Here is a 17,058-nt window from a genome sequence, read left to right on the forward strand (position 1 = left end):
GTCACGGGAGCTGTGCCAGGGCTCTCCCCTCTCTCCCCCTCCCCTCCTGCCGCGATCGGGGGGCGGTGGCGCCCCTCGGACCCCGCGGGGAGGGGAGAGGAGGGGAGGGGCGGGCGGCGGCGGCCGCTCCCGCCGAGGAGGAGCGCGGGCGGCGGGGAGGGCAGCGCTGCCGCCGCCGGGACCGCCAGCGGTACCGGGACCGCCAGCGGTACCCGGCCCGCGCCCCGCAGCGCTCGGGCGGCCCGCGGCCGTGTGCCGGGCTGCGAGATGGCCGCCGGCGCCGTCCTGGGGCTGTGGCTGCTGGCGGCGGCGGGGCTGTGCGGCGGGGCGGCGGCGGGCAGGTCCCCCAGCTGCCACGAAGTGCGGACGGCGTTCCAGCTGCGGCAGATCGGGCCCCTCAAGCTGGTCCCCGACGTGCCCACGGCCGGTCAGTACCGACGCGCCCGCGGGGGGGATGCGGGGGGCTCGGGGCTCTGCGCTGCCAGCAGCCGGTGCGCCCCCGGCGCCTCCATCCAGCGCCGGGCAGGGGAGCGAGTTGGGAGCGGCGCTTGCTAAGATAACTAAAAGATTTTTAAGGAAAAGCAGCCCGGGATGACTCGTGCGGGTTTTCAGTGTGCAGGTGCTGCTTGTCGGTGTCTGTCTTGCCCGCGTGTTTCAGACCTGTGCGGTCCCTTTGCTGAGTGCCTGACGCAGAGGGTTCCTCTCGGGAAGGGTCCCCGTCGTGGAAGGCAGATCAGTACCCGAGTCGTAAGGGAAGGCTTGTTTTACTGCCCAGAATGTGGGGTTCTCGAGCCGGGTGGTGAATACTCTGTAAGTTCTGATCTGGAAGAGTTATCTCGCAGATGAATTCGGGAGCGCTGTCATAAGGAGAGGCAGGGGTGACACCTTGCAGGGACACAGCCAAAAGAACTTGGGTTTTGCTTAGTTAAGCAGCAAGTCTGCAGCGCTTGGGAAAGTTGATGAGCAGAGTGGTGTTCCCTTTTGCCATTTCACAGCTCCTGAACAATGCCTGGCAGCACTGAAAGGGGAAAGTAACGCACAGATAATAAGAATGGATTTTTTTTTTTGCACATTCTACAGTTATCCTGTAAAATTCATGACAAGGGTATAAATTGCTTTATAGTATAAGAACGTGATTAAACTCGTGACTGACAATGTATCTGTCTAGATAACGGAGTTGCGTCCCTCACTTGTACGTGTTTTCCAACCTAAACGATTCAGTGAGTGTTCTAAGAAAATGTTTACAGGAATCGGAATAAGAAAGCAGAGACTATCAATCTCATGACACAATCTCTAGCTGCTTTATGCCAGCGGAATTGCCTGCAGATGTGTGGTAGTATAAGTTTCAGTTTGGGTTGTTGCCTTTTTTTTTTTTTTCTTTTTTTTTTTAGCAGTTCAATTCAAAGCCTATTGAGTTTGATGGAAAGACTTCTTATGTTAGATGACTTTTGGATATGTTTTCTGGCGTGGGTTTCTGTCCTGGGGATTAAATTTGATAGGCCATGGGCTGATGTCTTAGGGCTGTAAATGACTTCATAGTGCTGGTGATCTTCACTTTGCATGAAGTAGTTGAGATGACACATAGGTGTAAAGTTATCCGGGGGTAAGGAATAATTTGTCATCTTGTGACAAGAAGAGATTTGCAGGAATGGTGTTTTGAAACTTGGTGCTACTGTTCTGTGCTGATAGAGGCATGAGGTCATGTTTGTCTTGGAGTGCTAAAAAAGAGGAAAAATGAGGCTTTTAATCTGTTTTGATGAAAGTTTAACCCTCTCTCCTGAGCTCTTTCTGGAAGAAGTTCCTCAAACTTTAAATTGATTGTTTTACATTTTTTATAAAACTCTACTGCTGTAGATGAAACTTTGAGAAAATTCTGCACTTGCAGAAGGTCAAGGTATAGATGCAGTGATAACTTCAGAGAATCCTGAAATGACTTGGGATGGAAGGAACCTTAGGGATCCTCTAGCTCTAACCTCCTTGCTGTGGAGGGTTCTTTCATTGTTTTCTTGTATCATATTGAGCTTTCCTGCTGAATAACAAGCTCTCAACTGCATGAGAGAAGGTGAGAGAGGGTAATGTGCTTTTGAATTTTAGCTCATAAAGGTTTCTTTTGAAGAGGATTGGAGCAGAGCTGCAGAAAAGTGCATATTGATCTTCCCTGTTCCTTGAGTATTACTCAGCTCCACCAAAGCTTCTGTGCTTTAATGATATCTTTCCAGGCAGTTATGTATCCTGTGCCCTCTTTTAATTAAATACTGAAGTGTTTTCCAGTGTTTTCATCTGGCAGCTGTTACCAGTGAATATATCTTAATACAACCTCCCCTTCACACATTTCTCCCTCACACTGAGGCTCGTTTTATTATGAATTTTAACAATACACAAATGGTGAAGAGTGTCCCCTGAAGACCTCAAATGTCAGCTAAAGCAGAAGAGGGGAAATGATGGGCAGGTGGGGGTGACACGAGAGAGCAACATGTTCCCACTCACTTCTGGTCCTGTGGGCCAGACCTGCACTGCACGGGGCTGCACCTCAGTCCTCAGTGCCTGCACGTTGTTTTTGGATTATTTACTCTGAAACTTTTGCAGTCCTGATTGTTTGTGAGATATTTTCAATCACTAGAGTGTTGAAAGCCCTTGACTAATCCCAAGCCAGTATTTACAGGCTAATACAACAAATCTGACAGAGGTTAAAGTCTAAATGATTATTGAGTTCTTATAACCTTTGGGAGAACTTGCAGCTCAGTTGAGGAGAGAGGCTCCACCCAATGCTGGGAGAGGGATCAGCAGACAGACTGTCAGGTGTGTTTTCTCTCCCCTCTTATGGGTGGTGCCCATTTCACCTGTAATAAAGTTAACTCTAAACACTTGGGAGAGTTTGTAGCCTATACCCTCTTGTGGTGTATTAGTTGTGGTTGCAGTGCTGAAGATGCATGCTGGTGGATCCTAGGATACCATAATGGATCCTGGATACAAGCCTTATGGGGACTGGTGGATTGGAAGCTGCTTCCCTGTGTTGGCCTGGTCTGCAGCAGGTCGCTGGCATTGCTGAGTGGGTGGGGAGGGGGTGTCAGCAGGATCTGCAGTGAGATGTGGCTTTGGGCAGGAGCTCCCAGCCTCTTGTATAAAATGTAGTGGCAAGGGAAGGAAGAAGACTCCTGAGGAAAAGAAGGCAACCTTTCTGAAAATTGTCAGAGATGTCCAGGAGTCTTCCTTTAAATTTCTCTTCCCTAGTTTCCCCCAAAAGACATGAGATTTTTCTGCTTTGAGTTGTAGTCCATTACTGAGGGCAGGGTTAAGGAAGGAGTGTTTGGACATGGGATGGATAAGAGGCCCAAACAGGTATTTTTGAGCATCAGATCTTCTTGCTCTGTCTCTAGCATTCTCTTCTCCACTAGTGGAGTCAGTGCTCCTGTCTGGTACCCCACTTTTCTGGAACAAAGGGAATGTTTCAGTGCTGCAGATAACAGACAGAGTGGTCAGGTAAAGGTACTACTGCCTTGGCTGCGATCCACAGAGAAGGTTTTTTTTTGTGTCTTCCCCCAGACTGGAAAATGAGGTAATGCATTCCCGGACTTGTACTTTGATTATCACAGACTGAGCCGGGATGTTTTTGTGGGAGCTCCTTGGTTAGGAGTTTGATGAGAGAGAATTCTATGCTGTCTCCGAGGGTGAATGGCTGTGTTAATCCTGCCAAAGGACTAAGCCTTTGGTTCCAGGGAGTCTGGATACCTCAGACTTGATGTGTGCTGCTCCGTGTGGTATTGCTGTCAGCCCCGGGGCCGCCTCGGCGATGCCCTGCGAGCCCCGGGTTGTGTTACAGCGTTGGCTGCGCTGGCACAGGCTCCCCGGGAAGTTCCGGTGATTCAGAGGCCGCTCTGTGGCTCGGAGCACGGTGGGGCCTGCCTGGCACTGCTTTCCAAGCGCTCAGTAGGAAAACTGAATAAACCCAACTGGAGTCTGTGACTTGTCCGCATTCAGGCAGTGAATTGGAGCAGAACCAGAATAAAAGTCCTCTTGTCATTCCTTTGGTAATCGTGTAACCACAAGAACATCCTACCCGTTTATGTATGCTCAGTTCTCTCTCTGGCTGATTGACTGGTGTATGAGCATGCAAAAAACCCCAAATCTGTAAATGGATGATAAGTAAAGAGAGGATTGAATTGGGCTGATTTCTGGGAAGCAAGGAGAATATTTGTCACAAGTGGAAGAATTCTAGGAACTCTTTACCTTCTAAATAATCATCTTGTGGAGAACTACCAAAGGGATGATCAGCTTTATCTTGCTGCTCTACTGCTTTACAAAGAGCACGGATTCCCAGGTTGTGCTCAGGGACCCACTTCTGAAGGGGAGGTTTTGTCCTGTTAAAAGCTGCTTTATTATCCTCTGTCATCCTGCACCTGAAATCAGCAGGAGTGTTCATTACCACGTGTGTGTACTGAATATCCTGTAGCAGAGTTGGACATGCATTAACAATTTATATATTAAAAGTGTTTTACTTTCTGAGCAGTGACAGCAAAGTCCTAGATCCCTACCAGAAGCTCCTTGCTGTGTGTGGTGCATGCGTTAGACTGGATCTCATCCTGTCTCAGCCTGTGGCAAAGCTCCCATCTATGCTGAGAAAGGAGCATGAATTAGATCTCTATTTGGAATATATCCAAGAATATCTATTCCCCTGTCCATGTTATTGTGAAACGGGTCATGCCACACTTGATTTTGTTGGTTTTCTCTTACTAACAGTCAGCTTTGTATTTCTACCTTGTTGATGAGAACACTGTAGTTCCCCTGGTAAAGGTGCAGTCATGAAACGCATTTTGCTCCCAGCAGCATTCTGTCAAATCCACTGCTGAGTCTGGTGTGTGCCAGATGTGACATGTGCTCGCTTTATTGGCTCTGGGAAGTCTTTGCCTCATCAGAACGAGATGCTAAAACCCCCTTGTGTGAACTGCAGGTCACACCTGTGTGTCCTGTTCACCTGCCATGCATGGCTGTGTGGGACTGCCTTCAGAAGGGTGGATGAAGGATGCATCTGGGAGCAAAGATTGCTGGGTGAGCACAGTTGTCTTAATGCTTAGAAGTTGTATAGGGTGGTTAAGATTTTTTCAAAAGGCACGAAAAATAATCTTTGCTTCTGTGAGGTTCCTGTTTCGTTTAGACAAACTTGGCTGTAATACAAGTTTGAAATGTCCTTGGTGTTACTTACAGCTTGTTACAGTGGGAGATTTTCTTCCTGTTACACTTAATATTTGGTTTTTTTTATGAACACGCAGGCTTTTTGTTGGATTACACCACAGACTACCTGTTGGAGGGAGTGGACTGGTCCACTGTGAGATGGATTCTGTTCTTATCTTTATCACTCTGCATAGCCAAGACCAGTTGTGCCTCAGTTTCCCTATCTACAGGTTGTATCACGATGTGTTAGTGTGAGCGATTTCATGACTGAAAAGCTGCTGTGAAAGGGCTGTAGATTGCAATCAGAAAAAAACATCAGTTGAGTTACGTCTTCATTTGTTCAGGCTGACTTTGTTTTAATTCTATAGGTGAGGAAAAAGACTAGAAGTTACCTTGGTTTCTGAACCTGAAAGCTGTCCTTCTTCACTTCTCTCATCCATCCTCCGAGCAGTCAGGGGCTGTAGTCTGTACCTGCTGTGATAGGTGTTTGGAGTAGTAGAAAAGCTATGCTTTTGCAGCCTGCAGCTCCTCTGAAGAAAGGTTCCTTGCTTCATTAATCTTTTCAGGATTTTTTAGCACTCTTTAGGCTCAGACAGAAGTGTTAACCTAAAGCTGGTGATGGCTGTGGATGCAGGCAAGACTCCTGCCAGCAGTGATAACTTATTTTTCCCTTCTTTTGCTGTGTCTTAAATTTCTGTTTGACGCAGGACCAGCTGCCCACTCGGTAATGCCTCCTGGGAGTAATCTATAGGCAAAAAAAATATGTTTAAACTTACTTAGTGCCTCATAAAGATGGAATTGCTGTTTCACTTCCAGGTGGAAACCTGCAGTTTTCATATCCATGAGCCCCAAAAACCATTGTCCTCGGTGACTTACATGAGCATTTGGTCCAGGTGAGAAGATGACTGGCTTGGTTACTCAGGTCAGCCTTTCCTGTCAGTGTCTTGGGAAGGAATCCAAGAGTCAGCAGAGAACCTGCTCTCCCCCAGTGCACAACATTGTTGTCAAACTGAGTCATGGGAAAGAGCCAAGTTTTCCTACAACTCATATGGTCTACTTATTCTTTCAAAAATCTCTGCTGAAAAGACTCTGTAGTGATTTTTATTTTTTTATTTTTTTTTGAACAGTCAGCTCAAGACCTGGTGATTCTGATGTTGAACTGGATCTTGGGATGGAGAACAAGCTTAGTCAGAAATGACCCATCCTTAAAATACTGGTGGCTCCCAAGAGCTGCCTCTACAGCATGTTCTGTGCCACTGAAGTTTTGCTGTCAGATTGTTATTGGAAAATAACAAAAATAATGGCCCCCACCCCAGCATGTTGCAGGTCTGAGCAGCCAGTTCTTAACCAAAGGGCAGTACTAATGAAAGGGAACTAATGTGATAAGTAGAAGAAAAGTTGGCATGATAATGGCTGTGTAAATCAATAGAGTAAATACATCAAAATAAGTAAAAGCTTTTGTAAGGATTAATCATGAAAATTGGCATAACCTGAGGATCTGTAAAAAGCAAAAATATGTGCGAAATGCACCCTAGGCAGTGAAAGGGGTTTGCTTTTAAATGATATAAAATCAGAGCTAGAGTTCCAAGTATTGTAAAGTCTTTGTAATTGAATCTTTCTCCTATGAAGGCATAAAATGACATGATAAAAAGGCATATGTTTAATAATGCTTCAAATACATAGTCATCACTTAGGAGTGTAGAGCACAGCTACTGCTTTTAGGGGAAAACAGGAATTTTGATGGATCAGAATCAATTTGCAAACAGCAGCATTTATACTTAGTGTATCAATCTGTTGATTTGAATTAGGTATCAGTATTTGATATGATAGACTCATCTTGATTTATATAAAGATATATTTAAAGGTATTTGTTTTGTTCATATTAAAATAACTATTGAGCAGTATCAATGGATGAAATAAAGCACCTCACTAATATTTAATGATATATCTTAAGGATAAAATTACATGGGGAGGCAAGGCTCTTTCTACATTCTACAAAGAAGTTAAGATGTAATATTTTAAGGCAGTATATTATTTGATGGAAAAACATGTCATACTTCTGCACAGTATCTTCTTCAGTTTGGATCCACAGAACTAACCTGAACCTCAAGCTAAGAGCTGGGTCCACAGGATTACATAGCACAGACTTAGGAGAACAAAGTTTTTCTCTCTTTTGTGTCCTTCATGACCCAGGGTGGTCTGTAGATCCAGGTGTGCTGGTCTGGAAAGGGAACTGACCTGTGTTGTGTGTGGAGCAAAGGTAGTAGGACTGTGTGCCAAACTGTTCTTTGCAGTAGAAAGGTAACAGGTGTCCAGAATACTTATTTTATGGCTGTGTTTTGTCCCTTACAAGAGCTAAATTTTTTTTTTTTATAGCAATGCTGATACTTGCACTGAGCGCTTTGTGTCTGAACTGCTTTATCCACACTGGTCCTTAGGGCCACTCTCTAGAAGAATGTAGGGACAATATTTATATCCCTATTTTAGGATGTCAGGTGAAAGTCGGGCAGCTGAGAAGCCTTTGCCAAGTCCATAGTGAGTCCAATAGTTCGGTGGCATCTGAAGGCAGGTAAAGCAGTGCAGCTCAGCAGGGTGACACCTGAAGGATCCCTGGGGATCGAAGGTGGCCTCATCTGTACGAGGTGCTGCAGCCGTGCCAAAGGCCTGTCCTGGCAGCCTCACCAGATGAATTGTAGAGTGCCTGACTGTCCTGCAGCCCCCTGGGGCTCTGTGCCTGCTACAGCTTTGAGGAGCTCAGCACTGTTACACACGTGATTTATGTTGGAGCAGCCACAACCTTCCCTCGTACCCCGGATCCGCGCTGTGCGTGTACTTCCAGGAGAATAAATCTGTCTATTTTACTCTTTTCAGTACATCAGTTTTAAAGGATGGTTATTAATTACCTTCCTAGTGTATTCATACATGCGTGGCTAACGTCTAAAGTTTTTGCTTTTGAAATTTCAAGGCACTGGTTCGAAGAATACAGAAAGAATTTAGGACAATGGAGGAATTTCAAATATCACAGGCAGTACCATTACATTTATTTTGTGGACTGGAGAATCTCAGGGAAGTACCATTGATATGTATCCTCAGGTTCTCTTTTGCATTTTGATAGCTCAAATATAGAAATAAAGAACAAGTGTAGCCAGGCAATTGCATAGGAATTTCAGAGCTGTAGAGGACATAAAATCATTACCCTAGAAGCTGTCGTTCCACTCTTTTGGAATTTATTTTTTAGTCTACTTTCTATGATTCTGTGCCATATTCTGCCTTTCTCTGTTCTTCCTGAGTTTCTGTTAATACTGATGGTCAGCATATGTATGCATTTCAAATATGTATATATAGATTTTTTTGGTCTTCTGACGATTCTGCTTGCTTCCTGGGGTCATGGCTTTCCCTCTGCAGAGTTCTTCCATCACAGGGTGGATGTGACAGCTGTTCTGGAGGGACATCCTTCTCCGAGGAGCTTGTTCTCACAAAGAGCCCCTACTCTGCTATGCACTCCACTGTCACTGCCATGTCCTTTAAAAACAAATGAGAAACAAATTTCAGAGCGCTGTGTTGGAACCTGAGGATATCAGATAGGTCAGGGTAGCTTTGTTTGGCAGCTAGTTAAATTGGATAGTTGGACACATCCCTAGATGTTAATGGTTAAATGTATTCATTGTTCCAACAAGGCCCCTATTCATAAGGGGACTATTCCCTGCTCGTTATGCATGCATAATTCCCATTAATGCTACAGGGGGTTAAGGGTGGAGAGTGAGGGGGGGAAACGAAGCTGATGTTTACACATCCATGTTTGCACTCAGAGAAGAGGCTTTGTAACGCACCAGGAATTGATTTGTGTTTCCACAGCTCCCTTAACTTTAAATCTCCACTTTAAGGAGAGAATGGGGAGGATGGGGGGGAATTTGTATAACTGCCTTGCACACCATACTTTGTCTATGATTAGAAATATCACTCCAGTGCTAGTATTGGAGAAGCTTTTGAAAGTAATTAAGTGCTTGGAAATTCCGGGTTCTTATTTGTGTGGCAAAATAATGACTCTGAATCTTTAACTTCTGGCAATAGGTTTGACTCTCGTTAATCAGGGTGACGAGGTTTTGTGATTTATTATACAATATGGGTGTTTTCCATAGAAAACCTTCAGATTAAGGTTCCTCACTCTTAGGTGCACATCAAAGTCGTGTAAAAGCCATAAAGAAGCTAAGCAGTGCCTAAGAAAGCCTTTCAAGTTCCAGAAAGTGCTTGAACTACTGAGGGTTTTGAAGTGCTCTAATCTCTGACATGGGTGACGTGCTAGGCTTGCACTTTTTTGTTTTGTCACAAATCATCCATGCACAGAGTGCAAAGGGACCCTGACAAAGTCATTTTACTTTTGAAAAGGACGGCTTTTTTCCCCCTACTATTATGTCTCCCATTCACATCTACATGTTTGCTTCCACTTTGTTCAGGTCTAAGTAGTAGGGTATTTGCATAGTCTTCCCTTTGTTCTCGGTAAATATGGAGTAAAATGAGCAAGATCCCTGCTTTGAAATTAAGGCTCTGCTCTTGAGAGATCTCGAGGGCCAAATCCTCACAAAAGGTACAGCAACGTAGTGCCAAAGGAGCTGCTGTCCAGGAACAGCTTGCCTTGGGTGTTTGTACGAGGAAATGTGAATAAAGGGAGAGTAATCTGTTGAAAACTGGATGTAATTAGGAAAAATACACTGCTGAGAGCTGCTGAAAGATTAGAATAATAGAAAATAGTGCTGAAATAGACCTGAAGTGATCATCTGGTCCATTCCTGCTACTCACAGCCAGAATAAACTGTGTTTAAATCAGGGATAGAAGATCACAGCCTTTTTAGGCTGTTTGTTCCTGTGCTTAATTACTTGGTTTTTTTCCCTAATACAAAATGTAATTATTCCTTGCTAAAATACAGGCCTTTTGCTTCTTATCCCGTTCTCAGGACATTCCTCTTTGCAGTCCCCTTCGTTATATGAGAGCTGCTCTGGTTTGTTCTGCTCTGGAACGGTGCTCTGTGCATTTGCCCTGGTGACACACAGAGCAATAAGCTTTGTGCCTGTGATTGTAACCTTCATTTGGGACACGTGCACCTGGAATGAAGGATGGGAATTCCAGATGTGGTGGCTCATTAAGCATCATGATTTGATTTGCTGTTTGAGCTCAAAGAATGTTTCCTCCTCCTTTGCAAGCTTGAGTATTCTGGGGAAGGAACAAACTGTGTGGGGATATCGAATTCTGTGGGCAGTAAAGCAAAATAACTAAGCCACAGATTTGCCATGTAATGGTGGGGAGGAGTGTGCAGAAACAGCAGTTTTCAAGTGACCAAACTTTCAACAGCAGTTGAGTTGCAAGCCTGCTACTGGGAAAACTGCAGTGTTGTAGCAAGGGAGCAGGGAGATACTGGAGACGTGAGGCTTAGGTGGGGCACGTGCTCCTAACTTTATATGCACCTTAGATTTTGCTGGCAGTAGTTCCCTCTGTTGCAGGTGTAAAGGCCAGAAGATAGAAATTAGGCTACAGAGGAAGATTACTAAAGTCTTGCAAATAGAAATGGGATGATTTTTCAAAGCAAGCCTGAGGATCTCCAGTTATCCACGTTAAGAGTAGATCTGGCCCTTAACCCTCTATTTTTCAGTGCTTCACTGTTTTGGGTGTCAATTCTTGAGCGGTTTCATTGATATAGTTTCTATATTTCTTGCAGGCTCCCTTCAGGTACTGGAAGGGTCCAGTCAGGTCACCCTGAAGCCTTCTCTTCTTCAGGCTGAACAATCCCAATTCTCTCAGCCTTTCCTCACAGCAAGAGGTTCTCCATCCCTCTAACCAAATATCAAACCCTTATGTCCTGTGTTCCTGCCTCGTTGTTCTTCTGTAAGAAAACACAAAGTGGGAACTGAAAGGCTAGAGTGATGATTTTAGAAGGAACAAGGGCTTCCTAAGTAATACTTGGGAAACAGCATCCAGGGTCTTAAATGGTTGCCCTTTGATGGATGTCTGAGTATTTTCTCTTTGTGACTCACAAGAAGATCCACTTTTTCAGAAGTGCAGGATAGTTATGTGCTCTTTTTACATGGGCAGTTCAGAGAAGAGGTGTAATGAGTCCAAAGGCAAGAAAACAAAGCATATGTAGAAAAACTACTGCCTTCCCAAAACAGAGTGGGGCTTTTAAAAAAAGAAATTGGAACCATTGCTCTTGGAGGAAGGCTTTCAAACTTGTGCTGAGAAGGCTTGGCTTTAGTCTCCTAATTTTAGTTAAGTTTGGGAAAAATGTATCTGTTACCATTCACAGCAGCCCAAAGTTGTATTTGGCTAAAGCACTGCATTTTCAGTTTCAATCTGCAGTAATCAAATTTACTCTTCCTAACCTGGTTTGCTCTAGATACGTCAGGAAATACAAACGTTCACCTTCCTCTAAAAGCTGTGCTTTGGCTGTACCTGGTTCTGATCTAAAGCTCATTGGGAGCTTCCCCGTTGCTGATGACAGACTTGCCTTCTCTGTGGCCTTCTCTGACAGAAGTAAACCCCAGCTGGGATGAAAAGTGGCTATGTCATTTGCTGGCAGGGCTGTTGGCCTAGGTTTGGAAAGTATTCTGGAGCCACTATCACAGGTGCCAAAACATTAGCTGAGCAGCAAGGACTGAATAGGGCTGGCTTGTGTCGGTTTGGCTGCTGCTGTGTCTCTGATGGCTGCTGTCCCCAGCCCAGCTTCCTTTCTCACTGCCTGCCTCTGGCTTTTCCAAGTGTGGATTGAGTGTAGCCAGCACTGCCTGGCAGTGCGTAGGGCTGGCCTCAGACAGCTCTGTGACACGGTGGGCTGCTCTGGACAGCTTGGGTGGGGAGCTCTAAACCTTCAGTATTGCTGTTGGGTTTGAATGGACTAGCACAAGCAAGAAGGGAAGGATAATCAGTTCAGTGTGCTGTGAGGGGAGCCTTGTTTGAGTGATGTAAGGGAAGAAACATGATTTCTTAATTTATGTAACAGGTGCATAGGATCTGAATCAAAAGCAGGCTCTGGGAGAGCACTGAACATGCACATAGCAAAGGGCAGGTTCCACTAGGAGTTACTTACAGTCCAAGCAAAGTAATGAAAGGTGTCTTCCTCTTTTCCATGGGAGAAACAAAGCGTGGAGCCCAAGGGACCTGCCTTAGGTCAAACATACCTTTTAGTATTGCCAAGTGTTGGGAGCCTATCCAAGGTCTCCACACTGGTTTTCAAAAGTTGTTCATCTGTGGTCCCAACCTAAAGGCTTTTAAAACATCTTCCTGCCTCTCCTCCATCTTTGGGACACTGCATCTGTTTCAGAATCCCATTATCCTAGCTCAAGATGTCCCAGAAAGATACAGGCCTTCCTGCTAAGCACACTGCTGGGGTGCAGGAGGTGGTGGTGGAATGTCCTGTGTGGTGAGCTCAGCTGCTTTCCAGCTTGGGGGTATCGTTGGTACCCAGAAGTCGGGTGAGATTTCATTGTGGACTGTCTTTAATCCTCCAGCTCTTCATTCCTCATTGCTGCCTTCATTTGCTCCTGATACTGCCAAAACATTCTCCATGGTCTGGGCAGGCAGAACAAAGCAAAGCCGAAACAAATGAGGAAGGGCAGAAGGCCAGGCCCATTCTGGCTTCAGAAGAACCATGTGCTTAAGTGGAAATATTGTTGTGGCCCTGAGTGTCATGGGGCTATATTAGCTTGTAATGGGCCCTTGCTGCTTTTTGGACCACTGAATATTGTTACCAACTCTGTGATGTGTTTGGGGTTTTAACTGTTTGACCTTCCATTGATTTTCATTGAATGTGTGCAGCTAAAAAATCCCAAGTACTTGTCTGAAATCAAACACAAGTTACTTTAAGGTCATTGAAGTGCTTCTTTATAATTCTTTGTAGGTTCACTTTTCTGTTAATTTTGACTTTTCTTAGGAGAGGCAAGTTTCCTGGCTGTGAATCCTGTTCCAGGATTCACTTGCGAGTTTGACCCAAAGCCCTCTGAGTTCAGAGCTGTGTTAATCTCAAACTATTAAATCCCCACAGAAGCCTGAAGCACAGCACAGTGTTGGGTCTTTAACTGTCCTTGTATTTTGTGTGACTTGATGCTACTGGGTGTCTCCCTTGACATCAGGGGGTACTGACCCAAGCCCTCTGATAATGCTTCCCTCACCTCTTTCCTGCCCTGGGGAGTGTTACTTTGCACATGGTGGTCCAGTATGGAAGAACTGATCCGAGCATAAATCTACGTTCAGCTCAGACCATGAAAAACAGGCTACTGGTGTCTTGTTAAGCAACCTGAGGGGCTGTCAGCTGGTTCTTCTGCCTGGTCCCAGTGAATGAGTGTTCCTCTCCCGTGACTGTCACGTGTGTTTGGCTCTTTCCTCTCTTGCCTGCTGTGTGTTGCCTTCCAGTGCCTGTGGCTCCAGTTCGTGGCAACAAACTCCAGTTTTCCATGAGTGTCCCTGCTCCTGACAGTGCCATTGTCTGCATGAGGAACCAAAGAAAGGGAGCAGGGTGCAGAGACCTTGTGATACTGTAGTCTTGCTGCAGCCTGTTTTAATTAATTACTGTGTCATGGGTGATGAAGTTGAAGAATTGGGCCTAGTGAGGGGTGTCTTGTCTAGTCACCAGCTGCTTAGTTTTGGTTCTGCTCTGTAAATGATTGCTCTTCCTTTTGTGTACAGAGCAGCAAGAGCACATTGTGCTTTTCTTAAAACTCTTGGTTATATCATCCAGGTTTTTATAGTTTACCTTCTCCCTAAAAACAAAGAAATTATGGAAGTGGGAATGGGATCCTAAAGAAGTTTGTTCAAATACTAGTGAAAACTCTGGAGAAAGTAGCTGTTGGTCATTCTCAAGTCATGCACAAGAGTGAAGTTAGACACAAGCTTACTGGACAAATGGAAAGCATTTGGGATTTGGGCTGTAAAATTAATATTTATGGAAGACTGATATGTATTTTTAAAAGAGGAAATGTGTTGTCTGAGCATTTGGTTTCAAGTGAAATGGTGAAAATGGAAGTATTCAAATCTTGGGGAGGGGGGAAGGGAGTGTTGGGAAATTATTATTCTTCACTTCTCCAGTGCTGTTCTTGCAGTTTCACTTTCTGAGGCTGTGACCCAAATATCTAACAGTCCCTTGGTTCCTTTAGATTTATCTTTGCTTTTGTTTCTTCTTCCCATCTAACATTCTCAGAGATTTTTACATTGACAGAGAAAATAGAACAGAAGAAATACAATTGATCCTGAACCTATCAATATATTTGGAATCTTCTGTGTTCTACCACCTTATATGGATCTTACCACTGCTAAAGCATATTAGGAAGTAGTTCATGTTAAAAAGTAATCTGTCAGTGGTAAAAAATAATTGTTAACATCTGAGTTATCTTTTGGCTTTGAAGTTGAGATGAATGAGGTGATTCACACCTTTCATAAAGCTATTTTATGTCATCTCCCTCTAGGGCTAGATAGACAGCCTAGTATTGATTTGCATTCATAAGGTGTGGGGTTTTTTCTAACTGTACAGGGCCTACAAACCAACTTTCATTTAAAAGCAACTTCAGTTTTGTTGCAAACAAAGTGCTACATACCTGTCTTCCAGTTTAGGCTTTCCACCTCCTGTGGTTTCTATGTTCTTCAGTCAGATCACCCTGCAAGGCAGGGTTCTGGGGCAGTGGAATGCTGTCCCCACTGGAGAGCAGAAATGCAGCTGTTATTTTATTGGATGATACGGAGCAGGAAGATTCACTGGACTCATCTAGGAAATATTTTGTATGTATTCATGATTTTTTTTGGTTGTTGTTGTTGGTAAAAAAATGGATGGGATTTACTGCTGAGGAGTGTGATGAAACATAATGAAAGATGAATCATAGTAGACTCTAAATTAATGAAAGTTCTTGTAATTTTTCTCTCACCTCTGTATTGCAATTATACGTGTTGGCCCTGGAAAATGGAGGAAGGAGTTGGCATTACAGTAAATGTAGAAACCCCTTTAATGTAGACCCACAGACCTCTATCAGTCCGGATTGTTTAAAATGTACTTTATGTGCATCAGTCTTCGTGCTTTTATATCAACTCTAGGAGGAGGGGGGAAAAAAAAGGATGGATCCTCAAGAGTGTAAATCTCTTGAATTTGCATGTCCTGTGTAGTTAGGAAGCTCTGGAGCAGTCACAGCCTTACTGTCTCCCACATTCAAAGGATATCTCACTTAGCACTGGCCTCATGTGAAGTAATTTAATTTAATCAGCATTAAAGAACTGATCACCTCTCTGCAGGAGTGCAAGCCCTGGAGGAGGTGACCACTGTGCAGTTCCCTGGCCGTGGCAGGTAGTGCTTGTCCTGCACAGCACCTGGCACTTACCAAGCTGTCTCTCTCCTCAGCTGCTCAGCCTTTCAAATTAACAGTTTGGACTGGAATTCTGTAAGGTGGCTTTCATGCCTTCTGCTGCCAAAATTCCACTGTTTCTGAGATCAGGGCTGACTCGGGGGAAGACCCGAGGGAGAGGCAGTGAACTGTGGGAGATGAATCACCCTTTCTTTGTTCCTTCAAGGCATTATTTAGGAGCAGTGGTACTTTGGCCATTTGGCATTGACACCGAAGGTGCATCTTCCAGCACACTCCTGAAAACCAGACTGTTTTGGGAAGCACTGGAAAGTCTTGAATTGTGAACCTTCTCTGAGGAGGGTGAGAAGTGTGGAGAGGGACTCAGAGGAGTAAAGGGAGGGCCTGGTTACCATTGTTTAGGTTTCAGCAAGTTGAAGGGACATCTGGTTTAGGGCAGACAGGTAGTTTTTCTGTTGCTTGGGCCCAGGCATGAGGCAGATTCTGTGGGGCACAAGCCAAGGTGAAAAAGCTAACAGGCATGTGCAGTACCCTATGGGGCAGGGCAGAAGGTGGCTTGGAAACTGGGCCAAAAAACAGAACACAAGAGCAGTGAGAGCCAGGCAAGCAGCAGAGGGAAATGGGAAAAACTCAGACAAAACGAACTTAGCAGCAGGCCAACCACACTGAATTGTGCAGATGCTGCTCTTAAGAGCTGTATATTTTGGAGAGTTCCTGCTCTGGAAGCTGATCAGGGCTGGTGCCTGATAGTCTCCAGCTGTCCTGCAAGCTGTGGCACTTGCTGATGCTGCCAACTCTCTGGAGTCATGACATGTAGTGCTTCTTGCTGCCCCCTTCCTGTCCCATTCAAGATTTCCACCCACCTTAAATTTGCTGGTGTAATTGCAGTGCAGTCAAATGGTCCTCCCATTTTGTGGGGTTTTATACTTTTTTTTTTTTTTTTTTAGGTCTACTCAGGCTCTCTTGAGCTAATGCAAGCAATTTGATTTGACAGAGTTAAAAGTAGCTACACATGCTGGTAGTTATATTAGTATTTGTCCTTGATTGTTTCAACTGGAATAGCACGTTTGGTTATGGCCTTAGTGATGCTTTGGTGTATTGCAGAAGAACAGTGAGAATGTAAAGTCCAGTGGGCAAGTTAAACAGTGTCTCTGTTAATTTACATTATGAAACAAGGGATCGGAGAAAGGAAACTTTCATGGCTTGTTTTCTCCAAACTCTACTTGTAATTTGCCATGCTGGATGTAGGCACGCTGTCAAGCTGCATATAAGCAGATGGGATAAATTCGGGCTCTGCTTTGGTATTCTGTCAGCTTTTGGCTTTAAAGGGTCCTTTTAACATGCTGTTTGTCTATGTAATCTTTATATTAAAAGCTGTCAGTAGGATTATTTTAACAAAATAGAGGAAAGAGTTAGAAACAGATTGGCAGATTCTTTCTGAATAGTCAGAAAATGTGAGTTGGGTGGGCCTGGCCACAGATTACCTGAGGCAGGAGGAACAGACATCTTCATTTGACTTAGAGAGAGAGTCTCTGCTCCCTGGAGCTTACCTGGCTGTTAC

The 17,058-nt window shown here is 44.6% G+C and overlaps 1 protein-coding gene across 2 annotated transcripts in view; it reads left to right on the forward strand.

Annotated features, from left to right (window-relative positions):
• The first annotated feature begins 229 nt into the window (after positions 1-229).
• LOC126636261 (glypican-5-like) overlaps positions 230-17,058 on the forward strand; it is a 340,020-nt gene continuing 323,191 nt past the window's right edge. Inside the window, exon 1 of one of the 2 annotated variants that reach the window (XM_050308265.1) lies at positions 230-427. In XM_050308265.1, the coding sequence (XP_050164222.1) occupies positions 268-427 (160 nt within the window). In that variant the 5' untranslated portion in view covers positions 230-267. The remainder of the gene's footprint in view (positions 428-17,058) is intronic. The other variant, XM_050308264.1, reaches the window with a different exon arrangement.

The sequence above is a fragment of the Myiozetetes cayanensis genome, unplaced genomic scaffold, assembly GCF_022539395.1.
Source record: "Myiozetetes cayanensis isolate MyiCay16 unplaced genomic scaffold, myiCay2020 scf13, whole genome shotgun sequence".
Lineage (NCBI taxonomy): Eukaryota > Metazoa > Chordata > Aves > Passeriformes > Tyrannidae > Myiozetetes > Myiozetetes cayanensis.